The sequence below is a fragment of the Dromiciops gliroides genome, chromosome 1 (assembly GCF_019393635.1).
Source record: "Dromiciops gliroides isolate mDroGli1 chromosome 1, mDroGli1.pri, whole genome shotgun sequence".
Classification (NCBI taxonomy): domain Eukaryota; kingdom Metazoa; phylum Chordata; class Mammalia; order Microbiotheria; family Microbiotheriidae; genus Dromiciops; species Dromiciops gliroides.
In genome coordinates this window covers 310,761,299-310,782,626 of record NC_057861.1, presented here as the reverse complement: position 1 = coordinate 310,782,626, position 21,328 = coordinate 310,761,299, and the positions used below count along the sequence as shown (strand labels likewise).

At 34.9% G+C, this 21,328-nt stretch overlaps 1 protein-coding gene across 1 annotated transcript in view; it reads left to right on the top strand.

Moving 5' to 3' along the window:
- DCC (DCC netrin 1 receptor) overlaps nt 1-21,328 on the top strand; it is a 1,450,760-nt gene that overhangs the window by 1,217,380 nt on the left and 212,052 nt on the right. Inside the window, exon 15 of the mRNA XM_043979362.1 lies at nt 2,539-2,733. Within this exon, the coding sequence (XP_043835297.1) occupies nt 2,539-2,733 (195 nt within the window). The remainder of the gene's footprint in view (nt 1-2,538; nt 2,734-21,328) is intronic.

Below are 21,328 nucleotides of genomic sequence, written 5' to 3'. Positions count from 1 at the left end.
GTAATCACTTGAATAATCTAGAAGATAACCTCTTTTTGAGAAAACTTACTAAAGTAAAATTGTTTTTCACTTGTTTATTTTGAGATTAAGATATATATGGATAGACCACCCAAAAAGTATGCAGGATTCACCCAAGCCCCTAACAGAGATCTTTAAGAACAGGTTATATATTCCAGAATCCTTAGCTTCTCTCATTTCTGGAACTTCACCATTTCTTCTAGCCCTAGACCAAGGTTACCCACTGTATCCTGACTCTTTGTCAGACATCTTGACTTTTATCTTGCCTCTGGACTTCAATGTTTGGAGGAAAGGGAGGCGGATGACTTCACATAGCTCTGCCTCACTTAAATCCAATTCACAAGCAATTCAAGACATCACTCTTATGATGTCATTGGTCCTCTTGGAGAATTAAGGACCAACAAGAACAGCTTGGATTAGAAGGGGGAAATGGAAATTAAGGTGAAATACTCAAAATATTTTGAAGTTTGAATTTGTAAACATGTTTAAGAGGTGCTTGAAAACAATGCATATTCATTTATATGTAGTAGGTGACAGAGAGTTCCCTAATAAAAGGAATGTTTACACAAGGGTTTTATCACTACCTGTCAGGAATGCCACCTGGGGAATTCCTACATGAGAAGGGAGATTAGCCTTATAATGTACTAATGTCCCATTCAATTCTGGTAGTCTGAGATCCTACTAATATTTAGCCAATAAGTCAATCTGTTTTTTAATCAACTACAATATATTAGGTACTTTGCTAGGTGCTGGGGATAAAAGGCAAAATTGAAGCTGTACTTGCCCTCCAGAGGTTTATATTCTATCAGAATAAAATTGTGAGAGGTAGCATTGTATAATAGAATAAAAGTAATATTAGGACTTGTGATATGATTTTGAATCTCAGCTCTGTTACTAAATAGCTATATAAACACAGAAAATTTATTTATCCTTTCTGCATTTCAATTTCCTCAACTTGGAAATCAGGCTAGTGATGTTTTCCATGTTTACTTCACAGGGGTGTTAATTATGAAGATCAAATATTTGAGGTATTGGAATTATTACTGTGCTTTAGCTATATAAAGATCTAGTGCATAGGCGTACTACCTTTGCTATTCAGAAATTACTAATGGCTGTTTTTCAAATGCGCTCATTTAAATTGCCAGAGCCCTACTAGGATGAAATGGTTGTGCAGGAAGGTAGGAAGATAGGTTATTGTTTTTCTGGAAACAAAGGCTCTAAACACTTTTCCTCCTATTCAGAAAGAAGTTGAGTATTGTCATTTAAATGATTGATTGCACTTTTGTATTGTTTAAAGGAAAATTGTGAATGCAAAACATTTAGTTTATTTCCTAGTATAGCACTAGGAAGAGTCTCTTGCAGTTCCAATTATTCCTCCAAAAGCTTCAAATGTGCTCAACAGAATTCATTGCAGAGCCCATTAAGTACCAAGGACACTGGGGTTCCTTCTGTGATAGCAGGATTGAAAAGTATTAATCCTTCCTTTTCATCTCTTTTATTACTTTTCCCCAAGGTTTATAGTGGGAATACTTCACAAAGAATGTGTGTATTCTGCTGGCATTTATAGCCATGTTTTGAGCCACTTTTTTTTTCTATGATGCCTTTGCATATTATATCACAAGCTTCTTGAGGGGAAGAAGAAAATAACTTATTTTTTTCTATTGTCCAAAAGACATGACACTATGCAGCTTCTTGAGAGAAGCAATTGATATGTTACCTTCATTAACAACTCCATTGAAGGATATTTCCGTCCATCACTAAAATTATGTTTGTTCATTAAGCATAAATCATGTTGGAGGGGTGGAAATAAGGGAATGATAGAGAGGATTAGGGATAAGGGTGTCTCATCATTTGACATCACAAAAATGATTTAAAGTTATCTTTACCCACATTTTATTTTGCTATCTGACAAATTACAAGTATGTAATTTTTATTTCAGTCAAAGATGTGGAAGAAAGAAAATTTGGGTAGCTTTACAATGAAAATTTTTTCAGACAATTCAGGCTATTAATCAGATGTGGCACTAATAAAGACAACCCACTCATTACATGAAATATTTCTGCTGACAAATCTTTTAAAATAGCCTTCTATATTCTTGTTCCAAGTTAAACTAAAGTAAACAGCATTTGGGGTAGGAAAATTTTCAACTTTTCACTCCCAATTCCAATATCTCTACTATGTCCCATGGCATCAGCCCAGATACTCCCATGGCTAATGATATCTGGAAAGAAAAATATAAGCACTATGCATGCAACATTTCATATTAGGATGATGATATGCATTACAATGTGGACACAGGTCCACAGTATTCTTGCTTCCAAAGAAATCAAACCCTAGCAAGGTCAAACTGTGTTGAAACAAGTTGTGTGTCACCTCCTCAAAGTATGATTCATAGAGTGACCAAGGATAGCCATCTGAATGCCTGGGTTATCAGATATATGGAGAAAAGATAAAAATCAAATTCATAGGAGGTAAAAAGTGATACAAATAATACTGATACTTCCTTTGTTTTCATTCTAGAGTCCCAGGTTCCTGACCAACCAAGTTCTCTTCATGTCAGACCCCTGACCACCAGCATTGTTATGAGTTGGACCCCTCCACTCAACCCAAACATTGTTGTCCGAGGATACATCATTGGATATGGTGTGGGAAGCCCTTATGCAGAGACAGTACGTGTGGACAGCAAGCAACGGTACTATTCCATTGAAAAGTTAGGTAAGTGTCTGTACTTTAGTCTTTTTTGTAAGAAAAATGCTTTGAATTGATTCTATTTCAATATTGATCTTTTGGAATTGAGATTCATGACATGTAATTTCTGCAATAGTGTTGTGATCCACCTAAAACTTTTCCCTTCTAGACAGCAAAAGAAATATATAGTATTGTTCATATTCTCTTTTTCTTTGTTGTACAAAGTCATGTGACATGGGTAGTTGTTACTTATTCATTCTTTTTTAGTACTTGAGTGGATATGTGATCTTCTCAATAACAGTCTACTAACTGTATGGATCACCATTCATCCTGTCTTCTCACTCTATGTAACTGTTACTATGTTCTGTATATCATCCACAGCTTGTCTACCCAACAGGCTGGGTGATTTCCTTGAGGTTTATTGTCCTCTGAATACCACTACGTTCGAGGTATCTATCTCCTTTTTCCTTATTCCGCCTACATCACTGGCCCAACTCCTTTGTCATATATCATTTTGATGATATTTTAGGCCATTTTTGGCCTGCAATTCATCATTGATAATTCAAAGATTCATAGAAGTTTAACATTGGGAGAGACCTCCTAGGTTTTCTATTCTAGCTCATATATAAACCACGAATGTCATCTGAAAGAAATTCTTGTCAAGTGATCATCCAGAATTTAATTGACACTCCATTTGAGGACTTCCAGAAACAGGAAAGTCAGTACTCCTAGGGAAGCCCATTCATTCAGCTTTTGGATATATGTAAGATTTTTTTCCCCTTCTGTTGAGCCCAAATCTGCTTCTATGGAACTCTTATTCCTATTGGTTTTATTTTCTACTCTGAAGGTCCAAGCCAAATAAATTTTTTCAGGGCAATGAGGGTTAAATTACTTGCCCAAGATCAAACAGCTAGTAAGTGTCAAGTGTCTGAGGCTGGATCTGAACTCAGGTCTTCCTGAATCCAGGGCCGGTACTTTATCCACTGCACAAACTAGCTGCCCACTCAAGCCAAATAAATCTAATCCTTCTCATACTTGAAGACTCTTCATATATTTGAAGCCCCCACCCCCATCATTTTCCCCCAAGTCAGTTCTTTAGATTAAATTTCCTAATTTCTTCAATTGATCCTAGTGATCCAGGCCATAAGACCTATTTCTCAGATTTAAGTTTTTATTCCTGAATTGTCTCTTTTTTGATACTATTTATTCATTTTGTGTTTGTAGACAGATTGTAATAGGCAAAAGGCAAAAATTCCCATCAAACTAGTTGCTTAGCATTGTGAATTTTTCTCTCCAAAAATACCTAAAAAGTAATTTCCTGAACTCAATTTGACTTTAGAAAAGTGGATCAAGTAATTTAACTTTTTCTCCTGAATTAATTTAAAATTGGTTGTGCATAGACTGAGCAGGTAAGTGTGGAGAAATTAATTATTCATTTCTTGTCCATTTTTTCACAACACTGAGAGACTGTTATTAGCAGAATAGAGTGAAAGAAACACAAATAGTATAGCATCAGCTTAATAAGGAAAAATCATTTAATCAGGTCTGGTCTGTGTTCAGCAAAGTTGAGGACTTAATATAATATTGTTGCTTGTGATTGTATTTCTCCTGGGGAAAGGAGAGTTGACTGAGGGCAGTATCTTTTTGACAAGGTAGACTTTACTTATTAGGACCCTTGGAAGCCAGGCAAGCCATTGATATTACTGTTGGTTCACACTTGAGTGTCTAAAATTACAGGAATAATGTTAGAAGCCTGGCATTCAAAAACTGATGGAGATTTACATGACTCAATTCCCTTCACGCCCATTCCACATACTAATAAGCAAAGTAAAGGACTAACTAGAAATTTCCTACTTTACAGAATTTTCAGTTCAGAAATGATACTCTTTCAGCGAGTCCCAGCATTTGAATTTAATGGCAATCACAAAACTCATATTTTGTGCCTGTCAAAACTGTGTCAGGAGACTTTCGTTTATCCATTATTCAGTACACACTGTCTGTGACAGTTCATCTTGATGCTATGCACGATCGAGAGAGAGATAGATGGCTTTGGCAATGACTGACTGGCTTACTAGCACTGAGAGACACGCTTGAAAGCAGAATGAAGCCATGAAGGAAAATTAGTTGTATTGTTTCACTGTATTCTTTGATAATGGTGTTCTTTATCACAGGGAAACTGCCTGAGATTCCAGTCTGAAGTCTATAAATGAGAGAAGTTTCTAAGTCTTGGAGATTAACTCTGGCAAGCGTATACAAATATTGGGCCCAAAGAATTTTTTTTTTTCTGGTCATGCAAGAGTTTATCTCCAAAGAACTAGGAAAGGTATAAAAGATAAAGAAGGCTGGGACCCTTACTTGATGACAACAAATCTTGGAAGCCTTTTGACCCCTAAACTCCTAAAATGTGTGTATGCATGTGGTGGGGATGGGAAGCATCTTTTAACTTGCAGTATTTAAATCCAAAGGATGAAATTATATGGTTACTTTGATTCAGTAATTAACTACCACACAGGAAAGCAAATCAACAGGGTACTTTTGTACAACCATCTTTGAATTGAAGATGTCTGAAACTGCTGTGCAAATGCCCCCTTTTCCAAATATGGCTAGATGCACTCAAGTACAATTTGGGCCCTCACAATTTTATTTAGAGGCAATGTTGAGTAGTATAATGTGCAGTGAATGAGGAGATGGAAGGCCTGCAGGGAGGCCTTCATCTGTTCTTACTGGGGATAAGTCACTCTAACTGGGAGTTTTGGCTACCTCACCAAAAAAGAAGGGAAAATATTAGTACTACCTTCTGCCAAACTGAGTTATTGGGAAGATCAAATGAAACTGTCTATAGTGTTTGCAAATGTAAAGTACAATATAAGCATCCATTGTTATGACAAAAATAACAGGACTACAGACTTGATTCTGCAACAGCCTACCCCATACCTGAAATAGGAATCTCTTGTTTCCACATTTGCTCAGTGAGAAATCTCCCATCCCCCATACCCCTTGTGGAGATACAATTATTTTTCAAATCCATATTTGTATTTATTAATTTAGTGTCCTGCTTTCTTCTGGGTGGTTTGTGCTGCTTTGTCAACTGTGTCTACCAGACACTGCTTATCTATTAGCAGATATTATTATTACTATTTAATCTATTTGTCTTTAAAACATAGCATCTTAACTTCTGGAGTGTATTCTTTTTAAATGGAGTTGTTTGCAAATGTGAAAGGGGACTATTTATATATGTTTATGCATACATATATATGTTAGATATGTATACATATATGTGTGCACGTGTATGGGTGTGGGTTCAGCTATTTTCCATTATGTCAAACTCTTTGCGACATCATTTGGGGTTTTCTTGACAAAAATAATGGTGCAGTTTGCCATTTCCTTTTCCAGCTCATTTTATAGGTGAGGAACTGAGGCAAACAGGGTGAAATGACTTGCCTACGGTCACAGAGGTAAACTTTGTCTGGGATGATGTCTAAGACTGGATTCCAACTTCCATTGAGGCTTCCTAAATCTAAACCCAGTACTCTATCCACTAGGTCACCTAGCTACACTTATATATTGGCATATAGATGTTTATAAATCAGCATTATCTTTTCTTATTACAACTGAGAGCTTAGAGCACATGTTCTTGACCTTATATATCCAGGAATCTACTATGTCTTCTTTTATTTTTATTTATTTTTTTTTTAGTGAGGCAATTGGGGCTAAGTGACTTGCCCAGGGCCACAGAGCCAGCAAATGCTAAGTGTCTGAGGCTGGATCCAAACTCAGGTTCTCCTGAATCCAGGGCTGGTGCTCCATCCACTGCACCACCTAGCTGCCCCCTATGTCTTTTTTTAAAAAGAAAAACATAATTAGCAATACTCTAATAGAGATTTTTATTGATATCTTTTGTTTTTGTACTGCCAAAATTTCCCGCTGTCTCTGTACCCTCCCTCCAAGAGAGTTATCCTTTGTTAGAAATATTTCAAAGAGAGAGAAAAAATAATTAACTGATTTCATCAATATATAGGTAAAAATCTGAAATTGAATGCAATGTTCCACACCCATAGATAACATAGCTCTGCAAAGGGAAGAGGCAAGGATATTATTCAATATCTCCTCTTCAGAACCATTCTTGTTCTTTATATTTTGCAACACTTTTGATTTTGTTTCTGCAAGTGATTATCTTTCCTGTTTACATTGTTCTGGTCTTTGTGTATGTTTGCTTAGCTCTGCTTATTTCATTTTTGATCAGTTCAAGTAGATTTTCACATATATCTCTTTATTTATCATATTCATTGCTTATGCTAGCACAATAATATTCTATTATATTCATGTACCTCTATTTGTTTGGTCATTTCCTAAATGATGGGCATCTATTTTGTTTGTAATCCTTTTCAATCCCCAAAAGTGCTGCTATAAATATGTTAGTATATATGGAGACTTTCTTTTTATCAATGGCCTTCTTTGTGATTTAACAACATTTTGTTGAAATATTTTGCCTGTCATATTCAGGCCAAGTGTACAGACACATCAGCCCTAGAGATACAAAAAGGCCTGGCACATAAGCAAATAATAAATGATCATTGACTTGACTTGACTTTGGGTATTGAACAATACCCCAAAATTATTTGCTTTTTTTTGTTTGTTTTTGTTCGGAGCAATGAGGGTTAAGTGACTTGCCTAGGGTCACATAACTAGTAAGTGTCAAGTGTCTGAGGTCGGATTTGAACTCAGATCCTCCTGACCCCAGGGCTGGTGCTTTATCCACTGCCCCGCCTTTATAGATATGACTCTTACTTCCCAGGGTTTATAACATTTTAAAGTTTTACTTTACCTCTTTCAGTAGTATTGAAAACGGGAAGTACATATTACATCACTGTGCATCTAATAGTATTTAATGAAAAAACATTGGAATCTTGCCCCTTTTTAAATACTTATTGTGCAATAATCATGCAGAAGGCATTAGATAGAACTAAATTTAGTTCCTGTCCAATGGATTTACCATCTGAATTAGACAGACACCACCCCAATTAGTTGCAATAATATGAAAGGGGCATAAGATTATTGTAGACTATAAAATTTAATAGATGAAAAAGTAGGTGGTTTTACTTAGGTTTCTGACCAAAGGTTACCTGACAAACATCTTGTGTGAAAATAAAAGCCCTAATGCAAAATGAAGGGAAATTTATCAGCAAATATCTTTAGAAAGTCATTAGAGTAGTAGGAAAATGACTATTATGGATGAGTGTCTAGACATAGCAGCTACTGCTGATCCAAGTGAGATCAAATAAATATGATGAGGACTTTATAAGGGTTTATGTCTTTCCAACTCTAATCAGTCGATTTAAGACCACCATACATCTTAATGAGAATGAATTGGAATCTTTCACCACTACTGATGTGGATTAACATTGATGTGGAGAGAACTAATGCTCTTTGAATTTTGGCAATGCCCGAGGAAATGATAGATACACAGTTAAAGTTTTTAAGAGTTATAATGAGCATTCATCACTTTTTTGAAGTGTTTTAACTTGGGAAAAAACCATCCATTCTCTTCATGAATACTCAATTCTTGCTTTCTTTTCCTCTCATTACCCTCATCAAATGATTATTGAGGGGTAGGGTCATATAATGGGCAGCCAGGTGGTACACCAGATAGAGTGCCAGTCCTAGAGTCATGAAGACTCAATTTACTGAATTTAAATCTGGCCTCAGACAGTTACTAGCTGTGTGACCCTGGGCACTTCACTTCATCCTGCTTGCCTGAGTTTCCTCATCGATAAAATGAGCTGGAGAAGGAAAGTGCAAACCACTTCAGTGTCTTTGCCAAATAGGGTCATGAAGAGTCAGACATAACTGAAACAACTAGACAACAACAAGGTCATATAAAGGTAAACTTACCAAATAGGAACTATCTCACAGAGGAGTAAAATAAAGGATTCAGGAGAAATGGGTTCTAGCTCTCCTGCTAACTAAGCAAGACCCTCAGCAAATAATTTCTTCTTTCAGTACTCTAAGGAACTTGCTAAGACTAAAAATTGCAAAGAAGTTGTTGACCTGTATTGGTGGAGGATATTTACTCATTGAGGAGTTTTCTGTATCAGTGAAATTACAAATCTAGTCCCTATCCCCATCTGGTATTCTGCTACTTGGCCAACAGATTTGGTCAATAGGCTTTGGTCAATAGGCTTCAGATCATCAACTGTTCAGTAGAAGGAGTATGTATTGATAAAAGCCCTATGATTGCCTTACCAACTTTAAGGGAAAACTGTATGAGGAAGTAAATGTAATGTTTTAAGATTATGGAGCTGTTTGAAAATATCCTGTGTTAGGTATAATATTGTCATCATTTTAATAATTACAATCATCTCAAATCTTTGGAATCATAACTAATGGATTACCCTGGCAAATTTAATGCTGTATTTTATCATCATTTAAAAAGAAAACTCTTTTTGTTTCAATTTGTTTTGATAACTGTAGAGTGGTTCATTTCTTTGCCTTAGGGAGGAAAGAAGAATCAACATAGTTAAATCTCTCTTTGATGGTTGAGATACAAGAAAAACCTCAAGGTCAGAAGACCAAAAACCTAGCTCTAGCTCTTCCCTTATCTCATTGCAAGATTTGGGGCACAATTTTCTCTGTGTATCTCAGTAGTGTTATTTATAAAATGGGAGCATACCACCAGCCCTATATATCTCAGTAATTATACTTGACATGTAGCGTGACCTTATGGCAAGAAAGAAGAGCTAGCTTCAATCCTTCCTCTAACAAAAAACTAAGGCACTGAAATATTAAATGTCTTGTCTGAGAAAGCAGAATAATTATATTTCAGAGGTATCCTGGAATCAGAAAATGTACTTAGAGTGATTTTGTTAATACATTTGATTATATATGTGTGTATATAAATACTAATGTATACACATATACATATATATGTTTATATGTGTATGTGTGAACAGATTACATTCTACATGTATAATATATCTACATACATATACAGATCACACACATGAATATATATATATATACACACACACATATATATATATACATATATGTATGAAATGGAATGAGTTGTGTTCAAGTCTTGCAAGTATAATACACTGGCTGTGTTTCCCTGGGCAAGTCAATTCAATTCTCAGTGCTAAAAACAACTCTCAAAATGATGTATATATGTCTATATCTATCTGTCTATCTCTCTTTATCTCTTTATCTACTTACCTATCTGTCTACCTACCTATCTATCTATCTATCTATCTATCTATCTATCTATCTATCTATCTATCTATCCATTGCAGAGAAGGTGCTGACCTGAATAGGTAGAGGGATATTTCTCACTTAAGCGTTCCCCAAACCAATTAAATAACAGATCTAGTCCCTATACCCTATCCCCGTATTCCATACATGATTGTTGTGTTGATCACTTGACATAACAAATATAAAAGTATGTTGTTTCATTTTATATAAAATGTGTTATTATGATCATCATTTAAATATCAGTGCTCATTGTATACTCTGGGATTATAGTATATTATTCTGTACTACACATTAAAGGTGTAGTTTATTGGGTTTCAGTTTGAATGAACCCAGGAAGTTCACATTCTCAATAAATTCTTGATTTAGGAAAATAGTATTCAGATCCAGAAGGGATTTCAAAGTACATTTAATCCCCACTCTAGAGCCAGGATATGATGACCCAAATCCCATGTTCTTTCTAAACATCATATTTTCTCATGATTTGCCCAGTTAAGGGAGGAAAGATGCCAAGAGAGACCAAAAACAGCAGATGAATCTGTTTATTGGATGCTTCCAGTAAAACAGATTTTTTTTTAAAACTAAAAATTAGTTAACTATTCTCTGGAAGTCATTAGCTATGGGATTAAAATTTTACAGAGACAGGGATTGGATTTGCCATTTCATTACTATGATTGACTTTTACTTGAGGAACTCCCCTCTACCAATGCAGGTGGGTACTTTCCTTCAACTTTTAGATTTAGAGTTGCCTGTAGCATTGAGAGATTAAGGGATTTAGCCAGTCAAGTGGACAGTTTGTGTTAGAGACAGTCTTAATGGCTCCAAAGCCATCTCACTAACCACCCTGACAAGTCTAAATACAATAGGAAAATTCAATTTAGTCCTAAAGATTATTAATTCCTGATTATAATTTTAAGGGGATGCCAGGTAGGGAAATGTGAATGAGAAATTTAAGTTCATTTGTCAACAAAGATAACAATTGAACCTGAGAAGTAGTAAGAATTAGAGAGAAAAAGCCACTTCATGGGATTAAGACTTTTTTTCCACAGAGAATTGGAAGCAACTTCATGTATCTACTTTGTTCCACCCCCACTGCCCCAACAAAAGGAGTCTGCTTTTTTAATTTATCCACATTTCCAATACTCCAATACTACTTTTATAAAGTAGCCCCAGGCTGAATTATTAACAAAGCACAGTTGTTTTTGTAACTCTTTTCACATTGTTTGTGCCCAGAGGGTCAACATAGATCTTACTGGACTATATTTTTTTAAGGTAATTTGGGTAAATATATTATAGGATATGAAAACCACTATTGAAGTGGATGAGAAAGATTCAATTCTTTATTAGTTAAGAAATAAATATCCCATTGAACCTCCTCAAAATTTTCCTTATTTGTTGTCTCTTTACCTAACCACTCTTTTTGTTTGTTTCCTTCTTGATCACATCTGGGACATCCTACTCCAGGTTTTAAACAGTGTACTCATAGAATTTGTTTCTTCAAACGGAAAATTAAGTAGATAAATGAATGGACTATGTGCATCATTCAACCCTACCAGCAATTTCCCCCACCCTCCAAAGAATTATTTTTGCCTATATTTTTGGAATATTTTGAGAGACAGTGTTAGTTGTTTTATCTGAATGGCACAGTTGGCACCCTTCATCTTCCATGTTATTTTTTATATAGGCAGCATTTGCACATGGGTATTCATATATATCTCCACATATAGACATACACACATATATACATACACACACACACACACACACACATACACACATACACACACACACATATATATATAAAACCTTTCACCTGGTCCAAGATTTTGGTGTCAGGATCCACTAATTTTATTTTATTTTAAAATTTGAAAGTGAAGGAATGGAGATAAAAGATAAGGTAAGGAAATAGATCCACAGTCAGTCATTTTAATAAGCCAAGTGTTCAGCTGAACTTTCATGTGCAGACAGCCCCAGGAGGCAATGATGGTCAAGCAAATCACTCTTTTTTCAGTACCAAGATTGAATTGTGATTTTTTTTTTGCCTGAATTATCTGGATATTCGTTAAAAACTCTACATTCCTCTTTGCTTTTATAAATATATCATCATAATAATTATTTATTCATAATTTTTAAAAAGTAATTAAATTACAGATCAAATTGAGATTTCTGAGAATGTATAATAGGAATTTAATCTTACCAATACCAATACTGAAAGTCAGGTAAGAGTAGTCATCATTACCAGTTTATTTTAAAACCCAAATAAGAAGCCTATTTTCCTTCATCCTCATAGACACAAAATGAAATGCATTACGCAGAGTAAGATTTTAAGAAATATTTAATAAACTATTTTGGAAAACAGGATTTAAAAGCACATGTGAAATAAAATAACTACAAAGAAGATTTAGAGAAAATATTTATTCCATGAAAAGATAATGGAAAATAAAAAATTCTTCTTAAAACTTTAATATTGGGGCAGCTAGGTGGCACAGTGGATAGAGCACCGGCCCTGGAGTCAGGAGGACCTGAGTTCAAATCCGGCCTCAGACACTTAACACTTACTAGCTGTGTGACTCTGGGCAAGTCACTTAACCCCAATTGCCCTGCAAAGAAAAAAAAAACTTTAATATTTATTTGCATATGTTATGTTGTCAAAATTGTCTTTATGTTACATATTATAATTTAATTGTTTTCTTTGCCATAAGAGGATATTCAATCTGGAAGGAGATGCATGAGATATAACTGAGATTTAAAGCCAAAAGGCATCAATGAGACCTGTTTAAAAGTTTAACATTTGGGGGCAGCTAGGTGGCTTAGTGGATAAAACACCAGCCCTAGATTCAGGAGGACCTGAGTTCAAATCTGGCCTCAGACACTTGACACTTACTAGCTGTGTGACCCTGGACAAGTCACTTAACCCTCATTGTCCTGAAAAAAAAGGGAAAAAAAGTTTAACATTCAAATCTACTAAACATCATTTACCTCATATCTTTCCATCTGGTCCTGAGGAATAGCATAAAACTTCATCAAATGCTTTGATAAAATCAAGTCAAACTATGTCCATAACACTCATTCTTTAATAGGCCAGTCTAGTAATTTTATACAAAAAGGAAATAAGGCTTATCTGACATGACCTGTTCTTGATAATGCTATGGGGGTTCTGTGGGATCATCATTCCCTTCTCAAGATATTCAATAATTATCCTTTTAATAATATTTTCCATGATCAAGGTCAAATTCTGTGACTTTTAGCTGGCAAACTACTACTTCTTTCTTGTTTTTGAAAGGGGTATGTTTGCCTTTCTTTTGTTCTGGGATACCTCTCCTATTCTCTATAATATAACGCTTCAGATATCATTGATTGTGGTTCTGAAATCACACCTGACAGGTCTTTTAGCATGTAGTTTCTCTCTGTTTGGTGACAAAAACATCAAGGACTAATAGATTTCCTCTTATTAGTCCCCTATTTATTTACTTTTTCTTTTCTTTTTCTGTGGGACTATGAGGGTTAAGTGACTTGTCCAAGGTCACATAACCAGTGTCAAGTGTCTGAGGCTGGATTTGAACTCAGGTCCTCCTGAATCCAGGGCTGATGCTTTATCCATTGCATCACCTAGCTGTCCCCACTCCCCTATTTTTCTTAAATGTAAATTATCCATTCTCTCTGTTTGTTCTATTGTTTCTAATTTGTGGATTATACTTTCTTGAATAATCTCTTAGTCCTTTCTATTGTCTGAGGACAAGTCTATAGCGTTTTGAAAATTACTAGGAATAAATCAAATTTGGTGACATATAATATCAGTTATCTAATTATAACTTATAATAGAATTGCTATTAATATTTAAACTGTACAACATTTTATGTATTTAAAAATAATATGCAACATAACCTCTTTTGATACAATCACTGATACATGATTTTGATACATGTAAATACATGATTTGTCATTGAGTTCATAGGCTTTTGATACATTTTTAAAACAGAAATTATTTCTTATCACAGTTCACACACATCTGCCTTAGTATGGAAAGTTTCATCACCAAGTATTTGGCACCTGGCTGATTAGTATTTTATTCATATAATTCCACAAAACAAAGGAAACTCAAAATCCTCCAAAGCTAGCAGAACAAATGCTAAAGGCTTCCAAGACATTAAAAAATCAAGTACAGGGGCAGCTAGGTGGCGCAGTGGATAAAGCACAGGCCCTAGATTCAGGAGTACCTGAGTTCAAATCTGACCTGAGACACTTAACACTTACTAGCTGTGTGACCCTGGGAAAGTCACTTAACTCCAAATGCCTTACAAAAAAAAAATCAATAGACAATCATTATAATTTGTATAAGAGTCAGACTAGATAATTCACTACAAAGGAGAATAGTACAGGAGTTGGAAGCAGAAAAGGTCTGGATTCACTTAAAAGCTGTGTGGTCATAGGCAATTCAGATCATTTAAATGAGTCTTAGTTTCTCTATTTGTAAAATGAGAATAATAATTAAAACCTGTAGTACCTGGATCACAAGGTTTTGTAAAGATCAAATAAAATAATGAATTTTAAGCACTTTCATAAACATTTTGGTGCTATTATATATTATTTTTTATTAGAAAGCAATAAAGTATAGTAAAAAATGTTAGACTTTAATTTTTTTAAGTTTTATTGCTGTTTTCTTTTTACATTGCAGAAATTGATAAAGTACTTCCATTTCGTGAGAACACTCTTGTAACAAACTTAAAAAGTTAAGTAAAACTAATAATATAACCTCATCTGGGAGTACATGCAACATTCCACATCTGTAGCATGTTACTACTTCAGTTTTTTAATTAACATAAATCTATTTTCTCTCCCTCCAGTCCTCCAGTCCATTAGAAACAAATATGTACAGTAAAACAGAAATCATCCACTCAATGCCTGTATAAAATTTTTGATACCTCATTCAACATGTTAAATCCATTACCTCTTTTATGGGTAGCAGGTTTCATCATCAGCCCTATGGAATAGTGGTAATTTCGTTGACCATCATTCTTAAAAGTTTTAAAGTTGCATTTTTACTATGTTGTTTTATTGAATTTAGGTTCAAATCCTGCCTTTGATGCTCACCAGGCTGACCTGGAAAGCAGAGTCCATAGAGCTCCAATCATGGAGTCAGGAAGTCTCATCTTCCTGAGTTAATATCTGTCTTCAGACACTTACTAGCTGAGTGACCCTGGGCAAGTCACTCTTTGTTTCAATTTCCTCATCTATAAAAGGATCTGGAGAAAGAAATGGCAAACAACTCCAATATCTTTGTCAAGATAATCCCAAATGGGGTTATGAAGAACCAGATATAACTTAAAAATGAGTTGAAAACAACAAGACTGACTATGAACAAGTCATGTAATTTCTCTGTGACTCAATTACCTTAGCTGTCAAATGAGGATAATAATGGCTATAGAACCTATCTCATAGAGTTGTAAAAATCAAATGAGATTCCTCCTCAGTAAAATGAGGAGGTTTAACTAAATAATATCTAAGATCATCACAATTCTAAATCTGTAAATAGATGAATCTAAATATTTTACAAATGAGGTTAAAATGGCAACAATATTCTGATCACTTTGTTCTTGGAATCCAATAATATTCCAATTTTCCACCACCTTAGTTCAAGCCATTATAATGCAGTCAAGTATGTCAATAGGTCTGTGATGTCAGCAGTGTGGAATTTCCCTCTGGTGATGCAGATGACAATTATTTGCATTCATTTTCTGTGCATTGGCCTTGTATCCCCCATTAGATTGTGGGCATTTCATACATACAGAAACCATATCTTATATTTATTTTTAATCTATCTCAACACATAGCACAAACCTATCACATAGGAAGTACTTAATGAATACTTAATTCATTTATGTAATATTTCATTCATGTAATATTACTATTATAGAATAGTATTTCATATAGTCATGATACATCTAATAAATATAACTGAAACATTACAAACACATATTTAAATAATCATTGTCGGTTTAACAACGTGTCCCAGAAATGTATTTTTATCTTCTTTAAATGAGCTTCTGGAGACAATCCCCCTAAAAGGAAAAGGGCCGGGATTCAGACTTTTCTAAGAATAAACTTTATGCTTTCCCATACAATCAATTAATCATTTCAGTACATTTTAGTACACTGAGAAGCTCATCGTTTCAATAACAGTGAAGGTGTCATGCCAAACTCTATTATATCTGCTCCCTGATTTCTGTCATGAATCTCATTCAATATGAATCCTAACAACTGTGCAGTCTTCTTGAAGAATAAATCTAACTTGAGACTACTCAGAAATAGGTCTCTTCCCCTATGGAGAGATGAACCTTTATAACTCCCCTAGTGCATTGTAAACTTAGCACATTAAATATAAATTGTACTATTAAGCTAACCACCCCTACTCACAAATTTCTTCATGCATGGAAAGGACATCTTAAGTTTATGACACACAAACAGTTTAAATCAGAAAAATCAATGCACATAAGCAGAATCAAGAGCAATTGGCATAAATGAACAAAACAAAAAAAAAAGCTTTAACACCAGGTAGGCACAAACTATAGCTTTTGACTAAAGATGTGAGTTAACGCTACCATGCCAGAATCATTTTTACAACTATATTATTTAATGAGGAATAGGAAAAATACTCTTTTTGACCTGCAAGGTCAACCAGATCACATAAACCTTTCAAAGGAAGCCCTCAGCAGGTTGGAAAAAATTTTAGAATCATGGAATTTTAGTGCCATGATGGATGTTAGAAATCATCTAATTCATTCCCTTCATTTTATAAATTAGGAAATTTAGGATCAAAGAGAGTAAAGGGATTTCTTGCATGGTAGTATTTCTATGTTTTTGTTTTTGTTTTTTGTTTTGGTGGGGAAATAGGGTTAAGTGACTTGGCCAGGGTCACACAGCTAGTAAGTGTCAGGTGTCTGGTCAGATTTGAACTCAGGTCCTCCTGAATCCAGGACGGCTACTTTATCCACTGAGCCACCCAGCTGCCCCTAAGGTAGCATTTCTAATCAACAATGGAATCAGAACTAGAACCCAGGCCTCCTGATTTGTAATCAATGAAGCTTCCTACCATACTATGGTGAAAAAAAAATATCTATCCCATTATGTCCCTGATGGCTTGCCAAACTCTGATTATATCCAGAGCAACATCATTAACCACTATCCCAAATGAATTAGGGTATCCAGGAAAGCAGAACCATGTACCCTACAGTGGAAGTAAATCTATGCTTCTCTTTCCAGCCCACTCCCTCTGAAAATTTCCTGAGAACAGAACAATTCTTGAGATAATTTCAATTTGAAAACAAACCCCTAACCATGAATGAATTAAAAGTTTAGGGGCAGCTAGGTGGCGCAGTGGATAGAGCACCGGCCCTGGAATCAGGAGTACCTGAGTTCAAATCCGGCCTCAGACACTTAACACTTAACTAGCTGTGTGACCTTGGGCAAGTCACTTAACCCCAATTGCCTCACTAAAACAAAACAAAACAAAACTTTATTTAATATTCCATAACTATTTATGTGTACCTTATCAGGGCAAGGCATATCCATATGTAATATCTTCATCAGACATCCTTGAAAGTGTTTTTAATTAGTATTTTTAACCATTTGATTTACAGGAGACACAATATATGTTTTGACCTTCATTCAGTGATTCAATTAAATACATACTTTAAATTAAGTGAAAAATCATTTAGTTTCCCTATCTTATTGAAGAGGAAACTGAATCTGTTATAGATTCAATGATAAGTTCAAGGTCTTGCAGCTCATATATGGCAGAGCTGGGATTTGGACTCATTTTTTTCTGATTCTATTATAAAACTCAAAAATCCACAAACTATCATTTACCTTAAATTTCTTTTTGTCTTGTGTTTTTAATTATCCTAATGTTGTTAATGTGAATTTGGTTAATTTTTTTACCAAGAATAGGTCAATTCATTGGTCATTAGACAAGGATCCACAATGAATATCAACTGTTCAATTAATGTTTTAAATGATCAAATAACTATACAGTTCTTAATACCATTTGCCCCCTTTCCATCCCCTCTCTCACCATAAATGTCAGTGTAACTTTTCAGAAGTAAAAGGTGAGAATTTGATATTTTTCTGTTTCATGGGTTGTAATAGATCCCAAAATTGGCCTATTGACCATCCTTTAGCCTGCTTTTACATGATGAATCTTGCCTAGCACCCACTGAACCTTCAGGATCCAGTTCTGATCACAGTATCACACTATCACAATAGAGACTCACAGCTTCTCTACTACTTAGTTGGTTTGTTTGTTTTTATGGATAAAATAAAGGCCCTTTAGTCTACTATCCCTTCCATCTCTAAATCCACAAACGTATGATCCTCTTCAATATTACTGCATATGTTGTGGAATTAAGATTTTTTTTCCTCTAAAAGTTCTTTAAAGGAATTGAAGAAGAGAAATGAAAGATTTCTCAATTAACAGTCTTTGACAAAGCATTTACTAAGTACCTACTATGATCCAGACACTGTTAGCTGCTAGGGATGCCCATATAATGGGAATTTATATTCCAATAAATTAGACAAGTACATACATAAAAAATAAAGAGAATAAATACAAATAGATGTGAAGTAACTAAATACAATTTTTAGCTAACCTGAATCTGAGCCAGGGTACTGGTTTTAGAGGGTTCCTTATTCCTCGTGGTTTGGTATTATTTTTCCTACTTTTAACTACTAAAAAGTAGAAACAATAATACAACTGTCTATGTGTATGTTTGTGTTGCTAGTAAGCGATACAATTTTCTAGAAGGGTGGTAGAAACACCGGTAGGCATGAATTGATATTGCTCATTTTAAGTTAATATGGCAAACTACTATAATAGATGGTATGTAGCCCAGCTCATTATACTTGGAATTTGGGTTTGGCAGTGTTATTTTTTATGAAAAAGCAAAATTAATTTGACTTTACTCATGATTAAAAAGTGATAGGATGGGGCAACTAGGTGGCGCAGTGGATAAAGCACTGGCTCTGAATTCAGGAGTATCTGAGTTCAAATCCGGCCTCAGACACTTGACACTAGCTGTATGACCCTGGGCAAGTCACTTAACCCCCATTGCCTGGCAAAAAAAAAAAAAGTGATGGGACTGGGGCAGCTAGGTGGCACAGTGGATAGAGCACTAGTCCTGAATTCAGGAGGACCTGAGTTCAAATCTGGGCCTCAGACACTTGACACTTACTAGCTGTGTGACCCTGGGGATGTCACTTAACCCTCATTGCCCCACAAAAATAAAAAGTGATGGAACTGGCACAATCTGATCCAGTAAATGAAGACAGGCATTGACTGAATTACAAACCATCATTCTGATGATTTTTCCCACAAGACTCATTCCATAGATATAGATTAGATAGAGATAGCAATAGGGGGAGAGAGAGCGGGAGGGATGGAGATGGATATATATAGGTACATACACACATACACATACATATATACATATATTCAAACTCCTATATACATACAAGATGGTACAGTTATAGATATAGGTATAGGTACAGGTACAGGTACAAGTATAGGTATATGTATAACATACATATACGTATACCTATATACGTATACCTATATCTATAACTGTATCTCGTATGTACATAGGAGTTTGCATGTTGTCTTCCTCATTAGAATATGAGCTCTTTGAGGGCAGGTATTGTTTTTATTTGTATCCTCAGCAATGAGTGCATGGTACCTGGAATACAGCAAGCATTTAAGAAATGCTTTTTGATTGAGAACTATTTGGTAGCAGTCAAAAAATCATAAAATCATAAAATTTCAAACTGTGAAGGGGCCAGATAGAGTCATCAAATGCAGTATCCATTTCTGGGGGGCTATTGATTTTTTTTAATACATGAGGAAAATGAGGTTCAGTCACAGTAGGATTAGGTGACTTGACCAAAGTCACAGAGCTAGTAATTTGCCAAACTGGCCAGTTTTTCTGGATTTTTGTAAAACCTACTTTTTTTCTTCTTCCACTAATTTTATGGGGTTTTCCACCCTTTGAATTGCCATGGTGTTTGACTTATTAATTGAATTAATTACTCTGGTATAATGTGTGTAGATGCACAAGTGTTAGGGAAACAACTGAGGTATTGTGACAAGGCTATAAGGTTGATATTTGACTCCCAAAACAACACAGTCAGGAGATAATTTTGCCTCTTCCTATTCATCACCAGTCATTGCCCTGAACTTATTTTCCAAGCAGCATAGTAGAAAAGGAAGATGGAAAGCTACCATAAGGGCTAATTTTGCCCCAAATTGTCTAGGGCTTATGAAAACTTTCCAGTCACTTTCCAATTGCATCTAATAAAGTGAATTCCCCTCTCATTATGTCAATTTGGGAATTGGTCTTAAATTAACACTGTACATCTCCAGGTTGACTCAACATATGTTGTTTTAAGCATATATTTCGGAAGTAAATTGCCATGATGGCGACTTGCATATATACAAATGCACACTTAAACAAAGAATTAAGCCAATTCTGACCTTCTTCCCACTTCCTCAATATAAATTAATCAAACATGAGGTGGAAAGCAACACTGCAAGAAAAGCTTTAAAATATTTTGTTTTGTAGCTTCCATGCCTTTCATCAGTGCAGATTAAACACTCAATTTGACTGTTTGTCAATAGTCGAAGGATTACTTTCTTTAATAAGCCAAAATAATTATTTATTCCTGAGGAGTACAAGGGACTAATCTGATTTTAAGTTAAATTAACACAAATATGAATTTCATAATGCAAATGGAAAGAATAACATCACAAAATAATTGAAAAATGATGTTGCAAAATTATAAGAAGCAAGCTTGGCCTCAAAGAAAAATCGTGAAAAGATGTATCTCCCCCACTTTGCATACAAACTTATAGAATATTATATATATTGTTAGATTTGTGAAGGGATGTATTGCTTTGTTTTCTGGTTCTTTTTTCCCTCTTCTTTCTCCTCTTTCCAGTTTTTTTTTTTTAATGGGATAGAGGGAGGGTAGATAGAAGGAGTGAGTACAAGGAAAATTTAAGTGATTTTTAAAAAAAGTTATTATAATTTATTTAAAACAAGTGTTTAAAAATAATCTAAATTTCATCATCTGTGCTATTATTATAGGTGAGCTCCTTAAAAGCTAACTTTGGACAATAATTATGCTCTGCCCATATATCCCTTGTTTATAAGTTACGGCCATTTCTCTTTGGTCCATTTACAGTAGTTGTCCAAAAGAGGTTGTTGAATCACCACTATAGTGAAATAACCATTTCAATAATTTGAAAAAGCTCAGGAAGTGGCTGCCCAGGGGGTCAGATTTTAAAAGATGCAACATGTAGAAGGAGGAAATATTGCAATGGAAGGGA